The sequence below is a fragment of the Carassius auratus genome, chromosome 46, assembly GCF_003368295.1.
Source record: "Carassius auratus strain Wakin chromosome 46, ASM336829v1, whole genome shotgun sequence".
NCBI classification, from domain to species: domain Eukaryota; kingdom Metazoa; phylum Chordata; class Actinopteri; order Cypriniformes; family Cyprinidae; genus Carassius; species Carassius auratus.
Window position 1 is genome coordinate 9,160,266 of NC_039288.1, and position 24,917 is coordinate 9,185,182.

Consider the following 24,917-nt stretch of genomic DNA (forward strand, 5'->3'; position numbering starts at 1 on the left):
AAAGTTAATTTATAATGTTAGGAAAGATTTCGATTTCAAATAATTACTGTTCTTTTGAACTTTCTATTTATCAAAGAATCCTAAAAAATTTGCAGTTTTCAAAAAAAAAAATATTAGGCTAATTAACTGTTTACAACACTGATAATAGTAAGAGTTTCTTGAGCACCAAATCAGCATATTAGAATGATTTCTGAGGAAATGAAAACAGTTATTTTAATTTGTAATATTTAACAATATTAATGTTTTTACTGTATATTTGTTCATGTAAGTGTAGCTTTGGTAAGCATACTAGCCTTTCTCTAAAAAAAAAAAAAACTATAACCAAGCTCAAACTTTTTGATGGTAGTGTACATCATGATGTTTTCTATATTTTGAGTCATTCCACTCATCGATTTTATGTTTATGTTTTTATGTACTCTTATTTATATACCTGAATTCATGAGCTTTGTAGATTTGGTAATCTTACTTATTTTTCCCTTTTCTCCTTGTGACCCTTCATTCCTTCACATCACCCCTTCATCCCGCCTTCAGCAACTAGAGATGCTGGGCTCAGCTCCTGGCAAGGTCATTATTGTACCATTCATCTTGTCTCTACAACAGTTGTGTTGTCTGCATGAAAAAAACACATGAATATCATACAGTGTTTATTATTATTAATTATTATTATTATGTAAAATTATTCTATTTATTGTATATATTTCACAGGATGAACCAGATTCCAAAGGTGCATCTCCATGGAAGGTAATATAGCATAATGCTGAATTTGAAATGCTTTAAATGTAATCTATTATATCATCTATTCTAATCTTGGGTCACTGAAATTGATGCTTGTTTAGTTTTTATGTAGGGTCTTGTTTAGCCTGTATGTCATCCACAGAGGATTTTGGATACTGTGGTTACAGAAAGACAAGAACAGTCTGGTTCTTGTAACTCCTTTTGTGACACTTTCTTGACTGGTGTGTTTTTCCTGCCCTCTCTGTTTTTTTACACATTTTTACTCAATGTAGTCTGTTCGCTTGGCTGTTCAAACAACTGCCAACTTTAATACTATTAAGGTAAGATTCTAGGTTCTTAGTTTAAGTCTTTAAACCTTTTCTCAACCGATCCCGCTAAATCCTGCATTGTGCCCCATGTACCTGGAGGACTAACTCATCATGGTGGTCTTGTACTCTTACCATGGTTTCTTGTTCCCTACGTCCTTTTACTGAACCATCAACTGTGCATTTGCATCCCCCTCCCTTTGTTTCCATTCATGTGTCTTTGTTGACTATTTGAAATAACTCCTTTATTTCTTCACACCATATGTTTTGGTGGAGGTAAAACAACCATTCTAGAATACATTAACGCTACTTTTTCAGTTTGTGGCTAATGCACCCACCCAAGTTTTCCATATTTGCTAACTGTCATCACTCATCCTATGCACTTTAATGTTGTAGCCTTTCTGTTTATGCCACTCACCCATACTGTCACTTTTGCTACTGATATGAAGAGCAAATATGGTGCAAAGGATATAGAGCCATTTATGTGGTGCTTTGGATAGTGGGTTGGCTGTTAAATTTCATATTTCTGAATGTCAGAGAAACAACTTTTTGTTTCTCATCAGTTAATTTATTTTATTTAAGACGTAACCTCAGGGAGTCAAATCCGCTGTCTCAGATCCAATCATTGTTTTAACTGGACCTATAATCTGACCTTTGATTAGCTGCTAATGGGTTTATGTTCGTGTGTAGGAGCTGAACAACCGCTGGAGGTCCTTACAGCAGCTGGCTGAAGACAGAAGCAACATGCTGGGTAGTGCTCATGAGGTGCAGAGGTTCCACAGGTACATATATACGCCACTGATTAACATCAAAATTATTTGTCATACATCCTGTTTTGTTCATGTTGTATTTGTATGATGTGAGCCCCATGAAGTGCAGAGGAATTTAGCTCCGTGTGTGATTTACAGGGATGCAGATGAGACTAAGGAATGGATTGAAGAGAAGAACCAAGCCCTGAACACTGATAACTACGGCCATGATCTCGCCAGCGTGCAGGCTCTGCAGCGTAAGCACGAAGGCTTTGAGAGAGATCTGGCCGCTCTAGGAGACAAGGTAAAATGTTAACCATTATTGGTGTGGTTCATTCCTAACAGAACATTAACTAAATATCTAGTTCAGTCATGAAACTTTATATGGCACTGTCTGATAGGTTCTTTAGATGCAAGCTGCTACTGATCACATTATTTACTACACTGCACAAGCTGATTGTCCTCTGCTGATTCTGCAGCCATGAGCTTACTTGTTCAACATTGAAATAGTCTGGTACAGTGTTCGCTGCAAATTGGTTCTGCAACAAGCAATCAGAGTTCCTCTAAAACCCACCACCTCCCCCAGCACCACCTGTCTAAGTCTGCTACAAGATTTATGTGTTCAAGCTGCAGCAGCAGCATGTCAAGCGTGCTTGCACTGGTGTAGAAGCTGTATCAGATCTAGTTCGCAAATAACAAAAACATTAATACTGTCATATCAAGTTATTGTTAGAGTTGTCATGATATATAATTTTCTCCCTGGGGCAGGTGAACTCTCTTGGTGAGACTGCAGAGCGTCTGATTCAATCTCATCCTGAGGCTGTGGACGACATCCAAGAGAAGTGCACCGAGTTGAACACAGCCTGGAGCAGCCTGGTGGGTCGTGCTGACCAACGCAAAGAAAAATTGGGCAACTCTCACGACCTGCAGCGCTTCCTTAGTGACTACAGGTGAGGAAGAGGAAAAAGAGAGGGATGGAAAGAGAGTTTAAAATATGCAAAACAAACAACTTGGAGAAACTGTATAGGCCGTTGGTGATAATCTGTGGGGTTACTTTTTTTGGTGTGTTCCACACGTCGGCTCTCGGCATTCTCACGTCAGTGACAGTCTGCACGAGATGAGAACACCAATCGGCTTTCCTCGCCACTAGTTCTTTGAAGCCGGCTTGGTGTGTCCTGGCCTTATGACATCAGAGCAGTAATAATGAACAGACTAAACAAATCTGTGCTTCTCTCTCCCAGAGATCTCATGTCTTGGATCAATGGAATCAGAGGGCTGGTGTCTTCAGATGAGATGGCCAAGGACGTCACTGGAGCTGAAGCCCTGTTGGAGAGACATCAGGTACTTAAAAACACCTATGATATGTACTTTGTTACAGTTGCTGTTTATAAGATGAGTTTCTTTTGTTAATATTTAGCAAAACCCTGTTTATCCCATGAATATATGTTAAACGCTCACATATTTACATTCTGTAGGAACATCGCACTGAGATAGATGCTCGTGCAGGCACGTTCCAGGCATTTGAGCAATTTGGACAGCAGCTGCTTGCCCGTGGCCACTACGCCAGCCCTGAAATCCAACAGAAGCTGGAGGCTCTTGAACAGGAACGTGCTGACCTGGAGAAGGCCTGGGTCCAGCGCAGGATGATGCTGGACCAGTGCCTGGAGCTTCAGGTTAGCAAGGACCATGTATACAATTTATACACAAAACTTGGACACTTGAAGATGGTAAATATCTTATTTTTCTTTGTCTCCCGCAGCTATTCAACCGTGACTGTGAGCAGGCTGAGAACTGGATGGCAGCTCGCGAGGCCTTCTTGGCCAGCGATGACAAGGGGGATTCCCTGGACAGCGTGGAGGCTCTCATCAAGAAACATGAAGACTTTGATAAGGCTATCAATGTGCAGGTCAGCAAGCGCCATTGTGATATGATGCAGTCAAGCTCAACTTCATTTGATTTTGAATTATTTGATTTGTCTCTGCTCACAGGAAGAGAAAATTGCAGCACTGCAGTCTTTTGCTGACCAGCTTATTAGCGCTGACCACTATGCCAAACCCGAGATCTTTAACCGCCGTAATGAGGTCTTAGACAGGTTGGGGTTCATTTTGATACTGCTCTCACTGAGTGAATCTGTCCAAAATGTGTGATTTATGTTAACGGAGTATGTCCTTTTGACCTCCAGGTGGCGCCGTCTCAAGGCTCAAATGATTGAGAAACGCTCTAAGCTGGGTGAGTCCCAGACTCTGCAGCAGTTCAGCAGAGATGTGGATGAAATTGAAGCATGGATCAGTGAGAAACTCCAAACCGCCACCGACGAGTCTTACAAGGACCCCACCAATATCCAGGTAACATCAAATTTCAGGTATCAATCTCTGGACAGATAAGTGCATATTTTTTCAAACATGCTATTAAGGTGAATATCCCACCTAAGTCTAATCTTGTAAATATATTAATACCTGATATATTCAGGTGCAAATTAAAATGTGTTTCTCATATTATCCCCGCCTCAACCCCAAGTGTTTTATTATATAGGAAATTAAACTGAAATTCTGTCTGTGTTCCCATTGTCTGTTTCTAGCTGTCCAAGCTGCTGGTAAGTGCAGTAGTGTGCCAGAGCTAACTAACCCCAAAAAGCTCTCTCCACTTGTTTATTGTCTTATTGTTTTGTCTGTAAATGTGTATTTGAGTTCCGTATGTCTATTATATGTGTCGCTTTGTACAGCATCATCAGTTGTTTGTCCCCTTCCTGCGCCCCATTGTTGCATAATTTATTTTTTTTATTTCTGGGTGTGGCCTCCATTTTGTTGTTTTCATTGAAGTTGGGATGTCTTGGTTTAAATTTGTTCCACACAGAAAAGCTGAACTTCTCACAGTGTTGTGGAACTAAGAGCAAACTATAACAAAAAGTAGAATGCGAAAGACAATTTCTGGCTGTGTTCAGAATAGTGTAGTAGAATTATATGTTTTATGCTGCCTACCATTTTACAGTACATTTACAATGTGAAACAGAACACATTACACATTTGATAAACGCATATACTATATGTGATGTAAACAGCCTTTTTAAATCACATTTTATCATAAATATCGCAAAAAAGTTTTTAGTTTGTGACGGGCCAATAAAGGTCAAGTTGTGCAACCTCATAATTTCACCAACAAAGAGAAGTTATCAGAAAACTAAGAAATAAGTCACTGGAACTAGCGCGATCACAAAACGAACATCATAAAAGCAGCCATTTGTTTGCATGCTTTGTTAAATATTTAAATTCAAAAGCATCTATGTTTTACTATAGAATACGTGATACATTGATCATAGATCATTTATCAGGACTCAAAATTAATCACACAGAAATATATTTCTATTTTATTTATTTATCGAGGCACGATCAAGCCCCGGAAGTGACAGTGGAAACACGACTGGCCCTGGCATGCACTAGCACGCCCGGTTTAGGCCCGACAGTGGAAACTTGGCTAGTGTGTCCTAATTGTACTGCACATTTTACAAAATATAGTAAATCATTCAGATATTAAATGCATACAGGTTTTACAGAATACATCGAACATGCATGCTGCAAAAGTAGAATACGTAGTATGTTAGAGTGCTATTCCGAACATAGCCCCAATCCTGTGTCAATCCAGAGAGAGAAAGTGGAGAGGTGCTTTCAAACAAGTAATTCTGCTTTGCTTCTTGTGGAATAGTGTTAAAACAACAGAATCTGTTACGTGTGTGCTACAGCCAGAATCCATAAGCAGTTACAGTACCAGCAGCCCGGCTTTCTTTGAGTGTATCAGCAAATGCTTTAGATAAGCCGTTTGGAATTGCTTTTTCCTGCTTCCATTCTCTCTGGGTGATATAAAATGTGGAATGATCTCAAACAAAACACCCCAACTCCTCCTAGGTTCCGCACAGAGTTCATTGTGTGCTGGATGCTGTCCAGTTCATTTTATTGAATGTTCCATCAGGCTTTGATTGTGTCCTGTTCACAGTATGAGTTCCACGTTACATGTTTGGTCCTTGTTTGGTGGTTTGTTAATTCAGTCACTTCACTTTTTTTAATGCTTATTTTAAATACAAGTTTAGCAGAGTTAGATACAAAACCAGCTATTGCTTTTTCAAAGCCGCACCCATGCATGACTTCACTGTGTGGCTCAGTTTTGCTGGATTTCGCTTTCTTGACACTTTCAGAGCAAGCACCAGAAGCACCAGGCTTTTGAGGCCGAGTTACACGCTAATGCTGATCGTATCCGTGGGGTGATTGACACGGGCAATGCTCTCATCCAGAGAGGTGCCTGTGCTGGAAGTGAGGATGCTGTAAAGGTAACAAATTTAGAAGTATTTCAGAAATAGGCAGATGGTGAGTTACAGTCTGTGCTCAATTTGCATTCTCATATTTGCTCTCAGGCTCGTCTTAATGCTCTGGATGAGCAGTGGCAGTTCCTTGTCAACAAATCTGCTGAGAAGAGCCAAAAACTGAAGGAGGCAAACAAGCAGCAGAACTTCAACACTGGCATTAAGGACTTTGACTTCTGGTTGTCTGAGGTATTGATTTATGACTTAGGATAATTCTTAGTAGGTCTTGACGTAAATAATGACTTAAATGTAAAAATAATAATCATAACAATATCCATACACATTTTTCATGTGCTCTTAGGTTGAGGCTCTTCTTGCCTCTGAGGATTATGGCAAAGATCTGGCCTCGGTCAACAATCTGCTTAAGAAGCACCAGCTTTTGGAGGCTGACATCTCTGCTCATGAGGTAGCTCTTCAGACATACTGATCAGGGATCACTCGTTTAGGTTATATCCAAAATCCAGTATATTCTGATTAATGCTTGTTTTTGTGATCTTATAGGATCGTCTGAAGGATCTTAATGGCCAGGCTGACAGTCTGATGGCCAGCAATGCCTTCGACACCTCTCTGGTTAAGGATAAGCGTGATGCCGTTAACGGACGCTTTAGCAAAATCAAGAGCATGGCTGCTGGGCGCCGTGCCAAGCTGAATGAGTCGCATCGTCTGCATCAGTTCTTCAGGGATCTGGACGATGAAGAATCTTGGATCAAGTATGGATTACATCATCCTGAGTGATTGATTAGATAATTGATCACACTAACTGCATTCTTTTGAGGCTGTATACTAGATTGAATTCATTGCTTCCATTAGGGAAAAGAAGTTGTTGGTGAGCTCGGAGGACTACGGACGTGATTTGACAGGAGTACAGAATCTGAGGAAGAAACACAAGAGGCTGGAGGCTGAGCTTGGAGCACACGAGCCGGCTATTCAGGTAAGAAGGGGCACCTGCATCATGGTTACATATCAGTTCACACAAATGCTTAGAGCATTTTAAAAGCCAGTTGAATCATCATTCTGAATGCTAACTGTATTTTTGTGGCCTTGCAGTCTGTGTTGGAAACTGGGAAGAAGCTGTCTGACGACAACACTATTGGACAGGAAGAGATCCAGCAGAGGCTGGCCCAGTTTGTGGAGCACTGGAGGGAACTGAAAGATCTGGCTGCTGCTCGGTGAGAGCTGTATTATATTATTTTTTTTTATTTTATTTTTCTGATCAGTTTGTAATGTTTGTATCAATGTTTTTTTTTTTTTCAATAATTAAAAAAATCTCACCAATTATTATTTGGTTTTCTGGTTTTTAGTGGACAGAGACTTGAGGAGTCGCTGGAATACCAGCAGTTTGTGGCAAATGTGGAGGAAGAGGAAGCTTGGATTAATGAGAAACTGAACCTGGTTGGAAGTGAGGATTACGGTGATACTCTGGCAGCTGTGCAGGTGCAAAATTATAAACCACATTTAGCTGATTATCCCTTGATCTTAGACACACCTTCATATTTCTGTTATTAGCTTGTGTCTTCATTTTTATTCATTTGGCTTTTATTTTCTAGGGCTTGCTGAAGAAACACGAAGCTTTTGAAACAGATTTTACGGTGCACAGGGACAGAGTGAATGATGTGTGTTCCAATGGAGATGAACTTATCAGAAAGGTACAGTTCAACATTTAGAAAGTCCATATAGCGACCGTTTAATGCTTAATTACAGACGGGTTCTTAAAAGTAAAATGTGACCGGCTAGTCAAATTTCATCATATTGTTGCTATTGTGCAGGAGAACCACAATGTGGAGAACATCATGGCTAAAATGAAAGCCCTGCGTGGGAAGGTGTTGGAACTGGAGAGCGCTGCAGCTCAGAGGAAGTCTAAGCTGGATGAGAACTCTGCCTTCCTTCAGTTCAACTGGAAGGCTGATGTGGTGGAGTCCTGGATTGGTGAGTCAATGATATTTCATTCAAATGTGAAGAAACTTTCATTGAAAAGAGGGTTTGATAAGAAATAGTGTTTTCTCTGCTGCTTTGTAATCTGTAACTCAAATGTGACTGGCTTGATCAGGTGAGAAGGAGAACAGCCTGAAGACTGATGACTATGGTCGTGATCTGTCCTCGGTGCAGACTCTTCTCACTAAACAGGTGTGATATTGCATTTGAAAAAATGTGTAATGCAATCATAAGTCGTAAAACAGCAGGTCCTTTACTACTGTAACTGTTTTATTCCACTCTTTCATAGGAAACCTTTGATGCTGGGCTTCAGGCCTTCCAGCAGGAAGGCATCACCAACATCACAGCCCTGAAAGACCAGCTGTTGGCAGCCAAACACGTGCAATCCAAGGCCATTGAAGCTCGTCATGCTACCCTGATGAAGCGCTGGAACCAGCTGCTGTCTAACTCCGCTGCCCGCAAGAAGAAGCTTCTGGAAGCCCAGGAGCACTTCAGAAAGGTTTGAAAAATGGAATTTTGCCTAAAGTTAGGAATGGGGAGTTTTGTGTGTCTTAAACTCCCGTTCTCTTGTTCGCTACTCCATCCAGGTTGAGGATCTCTTCCTCACCTTTGCCAAGAAGGCTTCAGCCTTCAACAGCTGGTTTGAGAACGCTGAAGAAGATCTGACAGACCCTGTGAGGTGCAACTCTCTGGAGGAGATCAGAGCCCTGCGGGAGGCCCATGATGCCTTCCGCTCCTCGCTCAGCTCCGCAGAGGCCGACTTCAGCCAACTTGCAGAACTTGATCGCCAGATCAAGAGTTACCATATGGTCTCCAATCCATACACTTGGTTCACCATGGAGGCTCTAGAGGAGACCTGGAGGAACCTTCAAAAGATCATCAAGGTGATGATGGGATCCTGAAGCATGACTGAATTTTTTTATAAAGTAGTTAAATAATTTTTGTACTTGCTCTGTAGGAGCGAGAGCTGGAGCTACAGAAGGAGCAGAGGAGACAGGAAGAGAACGATAAACTCAGACAAGAGTTTGCCCAACATGCCAATGCTTTCCACCAGTGGCTGCAGGAGACCAGGTACAGGGGACCAGCATGCACTACTTAGAGTGCTGATTTCTCTATGTCATTATTGTATTATTGTATGCTCGAGTACCAAACACACACAACATACAACACATTTGTTTCCATTGCATGAAATCACACACATCTGTTTGGATTTGATCAAGCTTTCCTGATCTCCATGTAACTTTCTTAGACGCCCATTTGTATTCATGTCAACTGTTTTTGTGACTACAGTCTTTAAGTCATTGCCTGCTTTGCCATGTCGTCTGTATCGGTGAATGGTTCTTCACATTGATCACAGAACATAAACCCATCTGTGCTTGATATGCTACAGCAGGCTTTGTGCTGATCACAGTAGCATTCATGTGAGTGTTGAGTAGTGGCGATGTCACAGCTCAATGTTTTAACTGTTTCTTTCTCTCTCCCTCCCCTATTTGTCTCTCTTTCCCCATTCCTTCGGCCTTCTCACTGCTACAATGATGCTTGGAATCATTTTTCTAATCAGGACATACCTTCTGGATGGGTTAATATCACATTTTTTACTCTTTTACTATAGTGTGTGTGTGTGTGAGTGAGTGTGTATGTATTGTTTAATAGCATTTAATGAATGTCAAGGAACTGTCGTGATTTGGTACTTTTGGACAAATTTGGTATAAAATAAACCAGGAATTTGTGAGTTTCAGGTTAGAGTAGAACAATAATTTGGATCAAAATAATAATACAGGGTGTCTTAAGATCATCAAGAAGGACTTTATCTCGCTTTACATTTATTTTTGCATATTTTATTGTATGTTTTGACTATATATTTCCAGATGTATTCCTTTGTTTTTTCACTCTTTTTCCATTCCCTCTTCATCTCCCACTTCCATCGTCTCTGAATAGCATAGCCTATCGGAGGGTAGTCCGGGTCTTTCAGTATGAAGTCGATGATGATCTTTCTGGAAGGTCTTCTCCCTTTTTTCCTCCTATGATTGGCCTCTTACCTCTCACCCCACACCTTTTGGGTTTTCTTCTCCTCACGCACTCGAGTCTGACACCCACTGTAAAGGCTCTTATGTGTGTGTGTTCACTCCTTTTTACTAACATTCATTGGGATGTGAGGCTTTTTTTTTTTTAGATGAACCCTTCCAGCTTCTTAACCCAATGAGCCTGGCTTCATTTGGCACCGAGGTTGAGGAGTGTGAACACTTCATCTCATTCTTGAACCTTTTTGTTGTTTCCATGTTTCGGTTATTTGGAAGGAAATGTTCATGCACCAGATCCAGGGTGGAAACTGCTGTGTGATTTCCATGATTGAAAACGTACTTTTAGACTTTTTCAATCTCCTGGTCTGAATTTGAACAGCTGTGCATTGACATTTTTAGACATTTATAATATGGCTAGTTCAGTCAGACTCCTAATCTTTGATTTTGCACATTTTGCTTTTTAAAACTAAGCAGTGGTACAAATGTAGAAGTTTCTAACCCTGCTGACAGCAGCCCTAATCAAGCATGGTCTGCATTACCATGGATATAATTTGGCTTCATTAGCATGACTTTCTTACTGTAGTTGCATTCTGGGATGGCTTCATTGTTTGTACTCCATATCTACAACAAAACAATTGGTAAGTCCTATTATCAGGTACAAGAAATTCAGGAAGATGTAGGTTACATAACCAGATGTAATGACAGGTTGTGCAAATCATTTAAACAAAGTAGCATAATCCGGAGTCATATAAAACAGACCTTTCTAAATCTCTGGAAAACACAACTGGTTTTGTTCCTGATAATGACCTAATAACTGAGCTAGTCTAGTGAGAGCCGCTCTTGTAAGGTGTAGACTGGCATGTGGAGTGAGTGAGATGATTTTGGGTGGATGTGTCTTGTGCTCTCGGGCTCCTGCTGCTGGTTTCATCATTCTGTGTGTGGGGCAGGTCCTGCATGGTGGAAGAATCCGGAACTCTAGAGTCCCAGCTAGAGGCCACTAAGGTGAGTTTGAGAGCAGTAAATGGATGTTTGATATCTTTTTAATGAAGCTGATCGATTTGGAATAACAAAATGAATCCGCATTAGTGTATTAGTTCAAATCAGTAGCACACTGCTGTTCAAAGCATCCTTTCAATTTATATGTATTTTATATGGCAAAGCTGAATTTTCAGCTTTTTCTGATTATTATCAGTGTTGAAAATTTAGTGTTGAATATTTAAACTGCTGAATATTTTTTGGAAAGCTTAATACATTTTTTTTTATTTTAATTAAAGGGTTAGTTCCCCCAAATATTAAAATTATGTACAGTATTGTTCAAAATAATAGCAGTACAATGTGACTAACCAGAATAATCAAGGTTTTTCGTATATTTTTTTATTGCTACGTGGCAAACAAGTTACCAGTAGGTTCAGTAGATTCTCAGAAAACAAATGAGACCCAGCATTCATGATATGCACGCTCTTAAGGCTGTGCAATTGGGCAATTAGTTGAATTAGTTGAAAGGGGTGTGTTCAAAAAAATAGCAGTGTGGCATTCAATCACTGAGGTCATCAATTTTGTGAAGAAACAGGTGTGAATCAGGTGGCCCCTATTTAAGGATGAAGCCAACACTTGTTGAACATGCATTTGAAAGCTGAGGAAAATGGGTCGTTCAAGACATTGTTCAGAAGAACAGCGTACTTTGATTAAAAAGTTGATTAGAGAGGGGAAAACCTATAAAGAGGTGCAAAAAATGATAGGCTGTTCAGCTAAAATGATCTCCAATGCCTTAAAATGGAGAGCAAAACCAGAGAGACGTGGAAGAAAACGGAAGACAACCATCAAAATGGATAGAAGAATAACCAGAATGGCAAAGGCTCAGCCAATGATCACCTCCAGGATGATCAAAGACAGTCTGGAGTTACCTGTAAGTACTGTGACAGTTAGAAGACGTCTGTGTGAAGCTAATCTATTTTCAAGAATCCCCCGCAAAGTCCCTCTGTTAAAAAAAAGGCATGTGCAGAAGAGGTTACAATTTGCCAAAGAACACATCAACTGGCCTAAAGAGAAATGGAGGAACATTTTGTGGACTGATGAGAGTAAAATTGTTCTTTTTGGGTCCAAGGGACACAGGCAGTTTGTGAGACGACCCCCAAACTCTGAATTCAAGCCACAGTACACAGTGAAGACAGTGAAGCATGGAGGTGCAAGCATCATGATATGGGCATGTTTCTCCTACTATGGTGTTGGGCCTATTTATCGCATACCAGGGATCATGGATCAGTTTGCATATGTTAAAATACTTGAAGAGGTCATGTTGCCCTATGCTGAAGAGGACATGCCCTTGAAATGGTTGTTTCAGCAAGACAATGACCCAAAACACACTAGTAAACGGGCAAAGTCTTGGTTCCAAACCAACAAAATTGATGTTATGGAGTGGCCAGCCCAATCTCCAGACCTTAATCCGATTGAGAACTTGTGGGGTGATATCAAAAATGCTGTTTCTGAAGCAAAACCAAGAAATGTGAATGAATTGTGGAATGTTTTTAAAGAATCATGGAGTGGAATAACAGCTGAGAGGTGCCACAAGTTGGTTGACTCCATGCCACACAGATGTCAAGCAGTTTTAAAAAACTGTGGTCATACAACTAAATATTAGTTTAGTGATTCACAGGATTGCTAAATCCCAGAAAAAAAAAATGTTTGTACAAAATAGTTTTGAGTTTGTACAGTCAAAGGTAGACACTGCTATTTTTTTGAACACACCCCTTTCAACTAATTGCCCAATTGCACAGCCTTAAGAGCGTGCATATCATGAATGCTGGGTCTTGTTTGTTTTCTGACAATCTACTGAACCTACTGGTAACTTGTTTGCCACGTAGCAATAAAAAAATATACTAAAAACCTTGATTATTCCGGTTAGTCACATTGTACTGCTATTATTTTGAACAATACTGTAATTAATAACTCACCCTCATGTCGTTCCAAGACCTCCGTTCATCATCGGAACACAGTTTAATTTTAGATTTAGTCCGAAAGCTTTCCCAGGCCATGCAAATTGATAAAATCCTAAAAATATACATTTTATAAAATAATATAAAATAAAGTTCTGTTGATCTCTAAAGAAATTTATTTTTGTAAAGTATAGTGTGTAAAATTTTTGTAGTCATGCTGACTGAAGTTTTTCTTTAAATGTTACTGTGTGTGCCCTATTTATATAAAGTATTTTTTTTAATATCCATCCATTATAAATGACTAGAAAGTTATGGAAAGATCATGGGAATTTAACAGTTCACTTTAGATGTCTGTAGGAAAGAACACATTAAAACACTTTTCTAAGCTTTAAACCCAAGACAGTAATAAATGTAGTGCTCTGTTCTCATGTCTTAACCCTTGGGTTTTTTTCTGCAGCGCAAGCACCAGGAGATTCGTGCCATGCGCAGTCAGCTGAAGAAGATAGAAGATCTGGGAGCAGCCATGGAGGAGGCGCTGATCCTGGACAATAAATACACAGAACACAGCACCGTGGGTCTGGCCCAACAGTGGGACCAACTCGACCAGCTGGGCATGAGAATGCAACACAACCTGGAACAACAGATCCAAGCCAGGTGCCACTTCTCAAACCAGTCCACAACACTTTTCCATCATATCATATTAAAACCATTTTTGATCATTTGAATTAGGGTAACACTTTAGAATAAGGTTCCATTAGTTAATGTTAGTTAATGTATTAATTAACATGAACAAACAATGAATAATACATTTATTACTGTATTTATTCATCTTCGTTAATGTTAGTTAATGAAAATACAGTTATTCATTGTTAGTTCATGGTAATTCACAGTGCATTAACTAATGTTAACAAGCACAACTTTTGATTTAAATAATGCATTAGTAAATGTTGAAATTAACATGAACTAAGACTTATAAATGCTGTAGAAGGATTGTTCTTGCTTAGTTCATGTTAACGAAAGTAGTTAACTAACATTAACTAATGGAACCTTATTCTAAAGTGTTACCTGAATTAGAATTTATTTTTGAATACACTGTTGTTATTATTTATTAATTATTGTAATTATCTTCTAGAAACACTACAGGAGTAACAGAAGATGCCCTGAAGGAATTCAGCATGATGTTCAAGTGAGCAATTAACTTTAAAGAAAATAAAAACATTAAAATGTTAAACTTAAGTGTTCTGGCAACTTAACAGAAATGTTTGTTTCTCAGGCACTTCGACAAAGAAAAATCTGGCCGTCTCAATCACCAAGAGTTCAAGTCCTGCCTGCGGTCACTGGGCTACGACCTGCCCATGGTTGAAGAAGGAGAACCAGACCCCGAGTTTGAGTCCATCCTCGATATAGTGGATCCAAACAGGTGAGAAACATCATCTGTGGATGAGCTCAATATTCTGTTGTTTCTGTCATGGAGCTCACATCGGTTTGTTTGGTTCAGGGATGGAAACGTGTCCTTGCAGGAGTACATGGCCTTCATGATCAGCCGAGAAACAGAGAACGTGAAGTCAAGCGAGGAGATCGAAAGCGCTTTCCGTGCTCTCAGTGCCGAGAACAAACCTTACGTCACCAAGGAAGAACTCTACCAGGTACAAAATATCAAACCCATGCCATTTATAAAAAAAGGAGTTTTAGATCAGTTTCATTTTTGGGTTGTTAGAAAGATGATCTTAACGACCTTCTGTGTTTCCAGAACCTGACGAAGGAACAGGCAGACTACTGCATTTCCCATATGAAACCCTACATGGACAGCAAGGGCCGCGAGATCCCGTCAGCTTTCGACTTTGTGGAATTCACCCGCTCGCTCTTTGTCAACTGATTCCCCGCATCCTGCCAGTGACCAATCGGGATGCGTTTTCCCCCCTTCACAAGAACACACAGCCTAACTGCATGGATCTGAATTGAAATGCTCTATAACAATATCTGTATCTTGCTATTGCTCTTAACTCTCCTAAATTACTGCGTATTTATCTGACACTTCTTCATGCTTCACTAACAATAGTGTAGTGGATCTGTCTACATTTTATTGTGGTTGTTTTAGCTGTTAAGTGCTTTGCTTTGTTTAACTAACCTATAGAGAGGATATGCTGTAACATCACCCACAAGACTGCAGTGTGCTTAAATAAACGCTACTGGTTATAACTGGAAGGAATTGTCAAGTGTTTTTTTATTTTACAGTGTAAATATACAGTTGAAGATATGTGAATGTGTTTTTAAGAATGCTCAAGCCTGATCAGGACAGTCTGAAAAGAGGAAGCTCAAACAGACTCAGTCCACCACCTCATTGGCCAACTGTTCTAGCACTGCCGTCTCCTTGGCACCTTGTTCTGTTAACTCGGCGCTGAGCTGCCAGATGTTGACGCTACCATCTGCATTACCCACTGCCATCAGATTTGTGTGTTTGGGGTTGAACTCCAGACAATATGTTGGCTGACCACTTGTGTTCTGGTCAACTGTGGCAGCTGGCCTTAAAGACCTCCGACCCAAATCAAACATCTGGACCAAACCTGCCAGTGAAGAGTTTACATTTCTAATTATTATAAAATATCTTCAGACCATGCTAAATATATTTTTTTTTTATCTATATTAAAACTATTTATTAGAGTGCAGTAAATATTTGAGCACAATCCTTTTTATATAAAAGTGTATATGTATATATATATATATATATATATATATATATATATAATATTTATAAAAAAATAATCTAACTTTTTATATATTTGACAATAAATAATATATTTTTTTTATTATATTTAAACAATATTCATGTCTAATATTATACTTAACAATATTATATTAATAATAAACAGCATTAATATATTTTAATATATGTATCCAGTGTAGATCTGCTCTATATTTACTGGCCTTTTGGAGAATTACCAACATCTCACCCTGTCCTGTGGCTGCAGCAAAGACTAGAGGGCGTGTAGGTGACCACCTCACCCCAAACACGTATGAATCGGACACCCGTAGAGACAGCAGGGGACGGGGCTGGAGCACAGTGTGCAGGTGAGCCAAACCATCTGTGCCGACGCTTACAAACAGATTCCTAAATTTAGAAACACCAGTGTTACAATTACTGCCAATAAGCCTTAAAGTATATATTATAATAAGTTAATAACAGTACAAAATACAGCACAAAGCTCACCTATGGAACGGTGAGAAGTGAACTGAGTGTACAGGGCCCCCCAGCGGTGAGAAAGAGAATTGCACGGGGGCCCGCAGTGTCACGCTCTCACCATCAGGGGGCACTGCTGACACTGTCTCACTGCTGAAGGAGCATTTGAGCACAAGGCCTCCCTCTGAGCCCACCAGGAATGTGTCCAGGTCCCACGGGGAAAGTGCAACAGAGGTTACTCCTATAGTGGTACTACCTCGGGTCTTCAGGGAGAGAAAATTGTGTTGTATTACTAGGGTGGAATGCTCAAAAATGTTGTCATATTCCATCCCATATTGTATTAGTATATTATATTATATTATTGCACTGTTAACGTAAAAACGTACAAATAAATAATCAAAAATAAATAAATATTATATATATATATATATTATAAAACCTTTACAGACATATATAAAAAAGACAAATACACATAACAACATAACTAAAATTTTACCTAAGGTTTAAATAAAAAAATAAATAAAAAAATGCCAAAGATAAAACCTGTATCAAAATATTAAAAAAAATAAAGACTATAATATCATCTCAATGATACAAATAAAAAAATGTCACATACTATGTAATTTACCAAATATTTGGTAAAAAAAAAATGGCTCATCATGAAAAGTAAAAAAAATAAATGAATCATTAGTATAATTTGTTAGATTTTTCTAATGATTTTGAGCATAAATGTAACTTGTATATGACAGGCTTTTTGAGATCCAAAAAAAAGTCATAAAAGTAGCACATTCTTTATCTGGGATCATTACAGTAATGATTAGATATCTCTCGCGGCTGTAGACTGTAATGTTTTCTCTTGGTTCTAAATAAATGCAACTTATAGTCCAGTGTGACTTATGTATGTTTTTTTCCTCTTCATGACGTATTTTTGGACTGATGCGACTTATACGTAGGTGCGACTTATAGTCTGAAAAATCCGGTACATTAATTTGTGTAAAAACCATGTGGTTCATTAGGATATATGTTTCATTACATCATCTTCACAAGGAAAACTGGACAGTTGGCCATTTTTACAAAATATTTTTTTTTTTGCCAAGACCATATTGTGACACCCACCCTGCTTGCTGCTCCACACTGAGGCACCTGCTGTTGAACAAGGGCATATCCAGAACTCAAGATGAGTTTGGCTTCAGCTCCATCAACAGTCCACAACAGAACTCTTCCTCCTGAACCGGCGCTCAGTACCATAAACTCCCCTCTGCGAGCTCCTGGGACCCAGCTGACCTGTGCACACACAAATACTCTGCAGTTATGTATGGATCACTGAAAACTTATTGATCAGATTTCAGACTTTTTATTTAATATGTTAAACACCTGAAAAACTGGTTCACGGTGGGTATCTGCAGACATTCCCGTCTGAGCCAGAATGAGGTCCTGTGAGCGGCTGGTGTCCCAGACCACCACCTCACCACTGTACAGCCCCCCTAATGACAGTAAAGATGACCAGCTGAGACACAGGACCAATTGAGGCAGCAATATTTATTTATCCGTAACAACGGAGGGTTTGGATTCCACTTTTAAATATAAGTGGCAAATACTGCAGTATAAAAATACAAGGAGAATATCACTTGCACAAATTAGATTTTTCTTTTAGACTTTAAGACTTACAGCTCTTCAGAATGATATATATATTTAAAAAAAGTATCTTATGCCCAATTCAAAAGTTCAAATGAAAAGCATTTATTTGAAAAATATTACACATTTTATGTTTATTTGGTTATGAGGTAAAATATGACCTAGCTGTGTGTGTGTGAGAGTCATTCTTTAAGGGATAAAAAGAAAAAAAAATTGAAAAGCATGTGATTTTGTAAATGTATTTCCATACCAGCAACCACGGACGGTCTGACAGGATGGAAGCACAGACACATGACTGGAGTGGGCACATCTATGATCATATCCGGCCGCTTTGGGTTCAGGTTCTGCCGGTCCAGGTTCCATGTGCACACATAAGCCTTCTCATTGCTCCAATCACCATCATCCACACTAACCCCAAAAATACAACATTAAAACTGCTTTAATCACGACAGCAGGAGGTTTTATGTGTCTGTATGGGGAAAGAGCTGTTACCGGCCGAATCCACAGCCTATGACCGAGCCGGTGCAGTTCCAGGACACGCCGGTGACTTGCAGACCCCTTTCCTGAGCCTCAACATGCTGAAGACGGTACATGCAAGACACCTGTGCAAAAAGAAATCACCAGCTGCAAAATCATTTTAACAATTATGAAACGATTTATTAATATATTTTTGCATTCAAGGCTCTCACCGACTCGGTCTGATCCTCCCAGTTCACTCGAAACCCATCGAAAGCATGGCTCTTGGAGTTTTTCACCAGTTCTTTGATAACTATGTCTTCAACTTTATGCAAGAAGTCCAGCAAACCAGGAAAGTCCGATATGTCTCGATCTATAGAGAGTGCTTGACTGATCTGGTCTTGTGTCTGGGTGCTGTTGTCTGACACATCTCTGGCTTGTGTTTCAACCTCTGCTGTGTCAACTGGAAGAGTTTGACAGCTTCTCTGTGCGGGAATAAAAGACACACGATATATCGTCACACAAAAGGACTTGATATTTACAAAAGCATGAATATTCTGGCAAATGTTCACTTACTGATTCTTGTGTTTGCTGATGTGACTTTCTCCATGTCGACTCGGCACCAATTATGTCAAGAGTTTCATCCGTGAACATGTTTCAAATGTTGACCAAAAAACGTATGTTTATATCTCTACAAAATGCTTAAGTCCCAATAAGACGTTACCGTTAGCTGGGAGCTAGCGATTATTTCCATAAAGCACGATTTGATGGTTATTCGTTGTATGTAAAAAGGTTTTATGTTTGACGAATCAAAATCTGCTTCTGTTGTAGGAAAAACACTTATCGTTGCTAATTTTGTACGATATTTTATTGTATTTGGCCACTGCACAGAACTGTTCGTTCCTCCATTGTTATCCTGGATGTGACATCCGTGACTGCGCTGCCATGGATACACTGAGCCAATCAATGATTGACTGTTTATCGTACGTCACTGGTGCTAGCTTCTGATTGGTCAACCTACTCGGAGCAGTTTCAGTTTTACATTATAAAATGATATTTTTCTTGGGTCGTTCTTACAATTCGGTGCCATCTGGGCTTTGAAAAAATCTAAAACTAAATTAACACTAGTTGGTGAAATGCTTCATAAAAAGAACACGTGAACGTTTTCAAAAGTCATACTGACTAAATATTATATGTACAACTGACAGGCACAGGAAAGTATAACCGGTCATAAACAAACACATAATAACTTCTTGGCGTCTAATATAAACTATTGTTTTCATTAATCACGAAATAATGTAATGTTGTTGTTATGAAGGTGATTTTTTTCTCACATGTCCGTTCTAAAATATCATGCGATAAACGTGCAACTAGTAGAATAAGATTAATTAATTGAAATCAAACCCATTTCTCTTTATATTAAAATAAATCCATTATGATTAAACTTCAAGAAATATATCTTATCACTAATAATTTGAAGTGATAAAACATTCGTTTCCCTTGGGTTTCCTGCAATTCGGTGTACATAACCTTCACCATAAATGATCAACATCTAACCTAACATAAATGTATATATATATATATATATAAAATCACTATTAATAATAATAAAATGTATATATTTTCCCCCATATCATTCAATCAAAATGTAGTGGATATTTTTAGAAGACATGTAATATACTGTTCATGGAAAATGACATGCCAATAAATCAAAATGGGTTAAACTATTCCGTTTTAGACCCAAATCAGTGATTAAATGTCTCCTTTTAACCAAACTCGTTAGAGCTCAAAGCAGTAAAAAATTCTAACCTTTGATGAGATACAAATCAAAATTAAGCTAAATTATAAAAAAAAAAAACAGGTTTAAAGGTGTACCAAATTTTTTTAAATAAGTGTATAAAAACACCTTATTCTCTTAAACACGTTCATTTGTACATCTCCAAAAGAAGAAAACAGGTGGAGAAAAGACCAGTTGTAGAGTTCTTTAAGATTCTACAGGCTTTATTATCTCATTTAAATAATCCTTTAATTAGCCAAGCTCAAAATTACAAGAGGAAGTTTTTTTGTTTTGTTTTTATTAAAAATGTTTCAAACCTCATGGGTGTCTGTAAAACATTACAATGAAAATTCAATCAACATAAACCCAAATGTTGATGTGTCAAATGCCCACTCGCCCCACCCGACCCCACTGAACCGTCAACAATAACAACTGCCATACCCTGATATTGACCCCAAAACATTTACAAGAGGTGACAGGAGCTAGCTGGTGCTTTCCTTTTGTCCGATACATCACATAAGAAAAACAGTGTCAACTCTTTGGGGCCCACCTCTGCAGTAAAGAAAATATACAAAAAGAAAAAGTGGCTAGGTATGTACGCTATGATTAGATCACTGCACCATGGCTTATTACTTCAACTCACAACCATTCACAGAAAAAAATCTTTTCATATACTTAATATATAAACTGCTATTTAAGTTTAGTCTACAGAGGATGACGTGCAGATTGTTAATATTTTGCATTTGTCTTTGGAGATGGTTGTAATTAAAGATGACGCAAGAGGCTTCAGCAACGAGATGCCACTAGTTTTCCGATGCAGGAACTGTATGTCCAGGGAATTAACAGGGTTTAGACATGGTCAGGACAGGAGAGGCTTCAGTAGAACAGAAGATGGAGCACAAAAAAAGAAAAAAGTAAAAACAAAGCTTTTTGCTCCCAAGGTTGGAGGATGACTTCAAAAAGGAAAGAACAGGTGCGAGTGTTGGAATATGTCCTTATCAGCCTTTAGTCATCCTCCCCATCATCCTGAAAAAAGAAAGGGAAAATATTTGGGGGTCAAACTTAAGCCAGCTTTTGATAAATACATTTTAGATCAATGTCTGCATATAAACTGTCATGCATTAAAGAGTGGAATTTCCCTAAAGCGCTGAATAATTCTCACCTCACCATCTTCTCCATCATCCTCCTCTTCATCTTCCTCTCCCTCTTCCTCATCCCCTTCTTCATCAATGTCCTCCAAACCCTCCTCTTCCTCATCATCTTCCTCCTCGCCTTCACCCTCTTCGTCATCCATATCAGGAACCTGAGAGAGAGAAAAAGATAAATACAAGTTCTGACATGCTATGGCTAATACACATCTGCAGTAATGCAATAATAATAATAATAATAATAATAATATTTCATACCAGGTAGTACTGCAGAGGGTTGGGCCAGATGTCATCTTTAATGACCTCTCCGAGTTCATCAGCCCCTGCATCGGAGTGATCGGTGAACCAGGTGAAGAAACTCTCTGGCTCTTCATGTTGCCTTTTCTTCCCTGCCTTGGTCTGTGTCTGTCCAGTACGCTTCGTCAGGTCCTGCATCGTACATAAAAAGTTAACGTACACCCAAAAAGGAACAGCATTCCAACAACAAAAAAAAAACAAAAAAAACATAGCTAACCCACCTTTCCAGCCTTCCATTTGATTTCAGTGGATTTTGAAGATGGGTCACCACTCTCATTCAAGTGGAACTCTTTTGAGAGGACTTTGTTTTCAAAGTATGGATTTTCATCAAAGTACTGCAGAGAAGATAAAATTACAGGTCAGACCTTCGTTGGTCATAGCTGTTTATTACTTTCAGACTCGACCAGATGAAAAAGGGTACTTACAAAATCTATTCTGTAACCTGATTTGATGTCCTCAAACTCTGTGACCTCCACCCTGGTCAGGTAATGAAGTGCTTCTTCATCCTCCTCACCGAGCAAGGCTGAGACTATTAATCAGAAACAATTCATTAGAATAGAATATATGAACCATATCAGAAACCAACAATATTTAACATCACCCTCAAATGGTCTCAGTATTGTATGCATCTTCTCACCTTGTGGATGGTTGACGAATGTTGTGACCCAGAAGTTTGGAATTTTGGCTATAAGTTCTGATCTCTTCTGGAAGAACGGCTGACGTAGCTTATTGTACTTCTGCTCTACTTTTAAGATTTCCTCACTCGCCTGCTCATTCAATCTGAGGAAAGCAACAGAAGCGGGAAAAAAAAAATTAAATGCATAAATAAACCACACTGAACGTGAGCTAACAAATGATACCTGAGCAGCATTGGCAAACTCACCTGTCAATTTCATTCTGTACTTCATCAATGTGTTCAATTGCCTCCTGTTGCTCTTTTTCTGAAATGCAATGAACAGAAAGATTAACAAAAATGCTAATTCACTATGCCATTAAAATGCATAATTGTCCTACAAAAAATAAGGACAAAATTGCATGTGCAAGCAATCCTTATATACGGACTAACATAAAAGCACAACTTCACAAATAATTGCATATGCCACTTTACACTAAACAATGCATTTGCACAATGTAAACACAATCTATTTCGTAAATCAAACTAACAAAATAAAGCAACATTATCGAATATTCGATTCAGAAACACAAGAGAAGTTAAAAGTGAAACCGAGGTGTTAACGCCAAACAACCGGCTCAATCCGGTGCAGTTTCAGCAATAGCTGCGCAAGGCCGCGAGGTTTAAACAGAGGAGGAGGCCACGCGCTGGGCCAGATTTACCTTCATCCCAATGAATTACACATTATTGCCATGCATTAACAGTTAGATCGGATTAGAAAGTCATTTTGACCCAATTGCGCGTCATTGAACACATTTACAGTGATTTGTGATGCAGCGGCAGCATGGTTCAATGACAAATGTGGGAACGGCTCGTGATGGCGGGGGAGACACAATAAGCAGTTAGTCTATTAACACACAACATGGTCGCAATGCAATGCACAAATAACACTCGAGCCACATTGGATTTAAAACACAGAGCTAAGCACATACATAAGTGGAAACAACCAGGAACTATACTGTTTTTATAAATTAAATGGCGCGCTAGCGCAATGTTCTTCGCGCGTGGCACAATGAAGCCGCCGCGCAAGGAAACATGGCCTCCGGTGCGCGCAACACCCCTTTGCTGAAATTTCACCGCAAAAAAGACTTTTGTTGGGTTAACTCGGGCTTTGTTTAAATGTTAAAATAAACACCAAGCGGCTAGTTAAAATTGATATTCGTGCTTTAAACGCAAGAAATGTAAGTTACTGAAAATGGCGGTGCGCAGGAGGCCGCCATTACTTTACCCGAGGTCTCGTCCGCTCCGTCGTGATTCGAGTTCTGCTCCTTTCGGCTCACTTTCGCCGACGACGCCGACATTATTCCTCCACAGCCGAGGATTTGCCTTCTTACTCCTAAAACAAAAACTCCGGAACGTCCTCCTCCGCTCGATGAAAGCGAAAGTAGTGGGAAATAAAGTTGGTTCTAGCTCAGTTTAGAAGTGCGAATATCACAACGTGTGTTGCGCTTCCCCTCCACACATACAACACACGCACGCACACACAAACTCAAATGAGAGATGCGTATCACGCCATGCACCTCCTCTTTTCTGACACCCACTGCTGTGCTCGCATGCGCGCCCCCTCTGGTAGTCCCGAGAACGCGCTTTAGGAGAATAAAGAGCCACGCCTCCTCCAGGGCAGGCATAATCAGAGCTGGATATAAGTGATTATATGTAATCTGAATTACGTAATCAGAATCCCCAAATTTGATACCAGTATATTGATTTTTCCTAATTATTATATAATTATATTTTCTCTTTTTCATCTTTCAAATGTTCCTCTAGCCTACCACTTGTATTCATTCAGAAAGTCTTCCAGTTTTGTGGACATTCCCACTAAGACGAGTCACCAGTCAGAGGGCTACACAGCATTTGACCACTGATTAAAACATTTCTGGTTTAAGAAGTTTCAACATTGCACAACAACGTGATGAACACATTCATTTTTAGTTTTAATTTTCACTCGGTGTATTATTAAGCCAAGTATTACTAGATCTTTGGAAGGCTTTTGTCTTTCAAACACATTAAAATGCACAACATTTTTTTGTCATCTGAACATCTCTCACCTTTACACACACACATATATATATATATATTTACTTGTAGTACCCCTGATATTTTAAAATAAACATTTTAATAATGAAGTCACATTTGCATGTTCATGGTTATTAGATTAGATTAGATTCAACTTTATTGTCATTATGCAGAGAACAAGTAAAGAGCTAATGAAATGCAGTAAGCATCTAACCAGAAGTGCAAGAATAAAGTGTTTTATATACATAAAAGTGCAAAGTAAGTGAAGTTATGTTATACAAAATGTACAGTGGAGTTGCTATATACAGTATTAAGCAGAGTATATACAAAATATAAATAGGAATGCAAATGTATATTGTATGTACATTATGAACAGAGAAATTTAGGATTATATATACATTATGAACAGCAGCAACGTGAGAACATTGTTAATAAATACAGTTGGATGAGTGTGCAAAAGTATTGTTAAACAATGTATTATATGCAAAATAACTAGTGCAATGATATTTTTATAGAAATAGTTTACTGTGCTTTGTACAGTAACAACTTTAGATAATTTACAGTAATAGCTAGAATAGTGTGCAGTCTGTGCAAAATATGAGTAGTGCAAATATATGTATGTAAAGTACTGTGACCAGTGCAGTAAAAGAGCAGGTGCAGGTTATACCGCTATTATACTGTCACTTTTTTATCAATTTAATATTTTTATGG

The 24,917-nt window shown here is 38.9% G+C and overlaps 3 protein-coding genes across 4 annotated transcripts; 1 reads left to right on the forward strand and 2 right to left on the reverse strand.

Moving 5' to 3' along the window:
- Positions 1–423: 423 nt before the first annotated feature.
- LOC113064086 (spectrin alpha chain, non-erythrocytic 1-like) lies at positions 424–15,231 on the forward strand. Its single transcript, XM_026234629.1, has 33 exons — positions 424–564; positions 706–741; positions 1,008–1,055; positions 1,731–1,822; positions 1,949–2,093; positions 2,558–2,739; positions 3,031–3,130; positions 3,265–3,462; positions 3,549–3,695; positions 3,778–3,881; positions 3,972–4,134; positions 4,368–4,382; positions 5,976–6,107; positions 6,192–6,329; positions 6,442–6,546; positions 6,642–6,850; positions 6,951–7,071; positions 7,188–7,309; positions 7,442–7,574; positions 7,688–7,786; positions 7,907–8,066; positions 8,188–8,264; positions 8,362–8,571; positions 8,660–8,956; positions 9,031–9,143; positions 9,634–9,651; positions 10,011–10,073; positions 11,041–11,095; positions 13,484–13,680; positions 14,159–14,212; positions 14,300–14,446; positions 14,525–14,672; positions 14,777–15,231. Exons 1-33 carry the CDS (start codon positions 439–441, stop codon positions 14,900–14,902), a joined length of 4,080 nt encoding a protein of 1,359 aa, XP_026090414.1. The 5' UTR covers positions 424–438; the 3' UTR covers positions 14,903–15,231.
- On the reverse strand, positions 15,141–19,228 carry LOC113064087 (WD repeat-containing protein 34-like). Its single transcript, XM_026234630.1, has 9 exons — positions 18,872–19,228; positions 18,529–18,780; positions 18,332–18,441; positions 18,090–18,247; positions 17,579–17,688; positions 17,321–17,488; positions 16,235–16,467; positions 15,978–16,135; positions 15,141–15,590 (listed from the first exon to the last, which is right to left on the reverse strand). Exons 1-9 carry the CDS (start codon positions 18,947–18,949, stop codon positions 15,352–15,354), a joined length of 1,506 nt encoding a protein of 501 aa, XP_026090415.1. The 5' UTR covers positions 18,950–19,228; the 3' UTR covers positions 15,141–15,351.
- Positions 19,229–20,352: 1,124 nt separating this feature from the next.
- On the reverse strand, positions 20,353–23,734 carry LOC113064088 (protein SET). Of its 2 annotated transcripts, none has more exons than XM_026234632.1 (8): positions 23,419–23,734; positions 22,401–22,458; positions 22,155–22,297; positions 21,943–22,046; positions 21,739–21,852; positions 21,479–21,649; positions 21,240–21,375; positions 20,353–21,098 (listed from the first exon to the last, which is right to left on the reverse strand). In XM_026234632.1, the coding sequence occupies exons 1-8, from the start codon at positions 23,489–23,491 to the stop codon at positions 21,094–21,096; spliced, it is 804 nt and encodes a 267-aa protein (XP_026090417.1). In that variant the 5' UTR covers positions 23,492–23,734; the 3' UTR covers positions 20,353–21,093. The 2 variants fall into 2 exon arrangements, with proteins under 2 accessions (XP_026090417.1, XP_026090416.1); XM_026234631.1 differs by having other exon boundaries at positions 21,235–21,375; positions 23,419–23,733.
- Positions 23,735–24,917: the final 1,183 nt, after the last annotated feature.

Excerpts from the sequence above, each read along its gene's own strand:
- LOC113064086 (XM_026234629.1), top strand. The coding sequence starts at position 439 with ATGAGCTTTGTAGATTTGGTAATCTTACTTATTTTTCCCTTTTCTCCT. Across the intron at positions 7,787-7,906 it reads GAGATGAACTTATCAGAAAG|GAGAACCACAATGTGGAGAA; the intron begins GTACAGTTCAAC and ends GCTATTGTGCAG. Across the intron at positions 14,447-14,524 it reads GATATAGTGGATCCAAACAG|GGATGGAAACGTGTCCTTGC; the intron begins GTGAGAAACATC and ends TGTTTGGTTCAG.
- LOC113064088 (XM_026234631.1), bottom strand. The coding sequence starts at position 23,491 with ATGTCGGCGTCGTCGGCGAAAGTGAGCCGAAAGGAGCAGAACTCGAAT. Across the intron at positions 22,459-23,418 it reads CGGAGCGGACGAGACCTCGG|AAAAAGAGCAACAGGAGGCA; the intron begins GTAAAGTAATGG and ends ATTGCATTTCAG. Across the intron at positions 21,853-21,942 it reads CAGGTTACAGAATAGATTTT|TACTTTGATGAAAATCCATA; the intron begins GTAAGTACCCTT and ends TCTTCTCTGCAG.
- LOC113064087 (XM_026234630.1), bottom strand. The coding sequence starts at position 18,949 with ATGTTCACGGATGAAACTCTTGACATAATTGGTGCCGAGTCGACATGG. Across the intron at positions 18,781-18,871 it reads ATCAGCAAACACAAGAATCA|AGAAGCTGTCAAACTCTTCC; the intron begins GTAAGTGAACAT and ends ATTCCCGCACAG. Across the intron at positions 16,468-17,320 it reads AGTGTGGAGCAGCAAGCAGG|ACCCGAGGTAGTACCACTAT; the intron begins GTGGGTGTCACA and ends CTCTCCCTGAAG.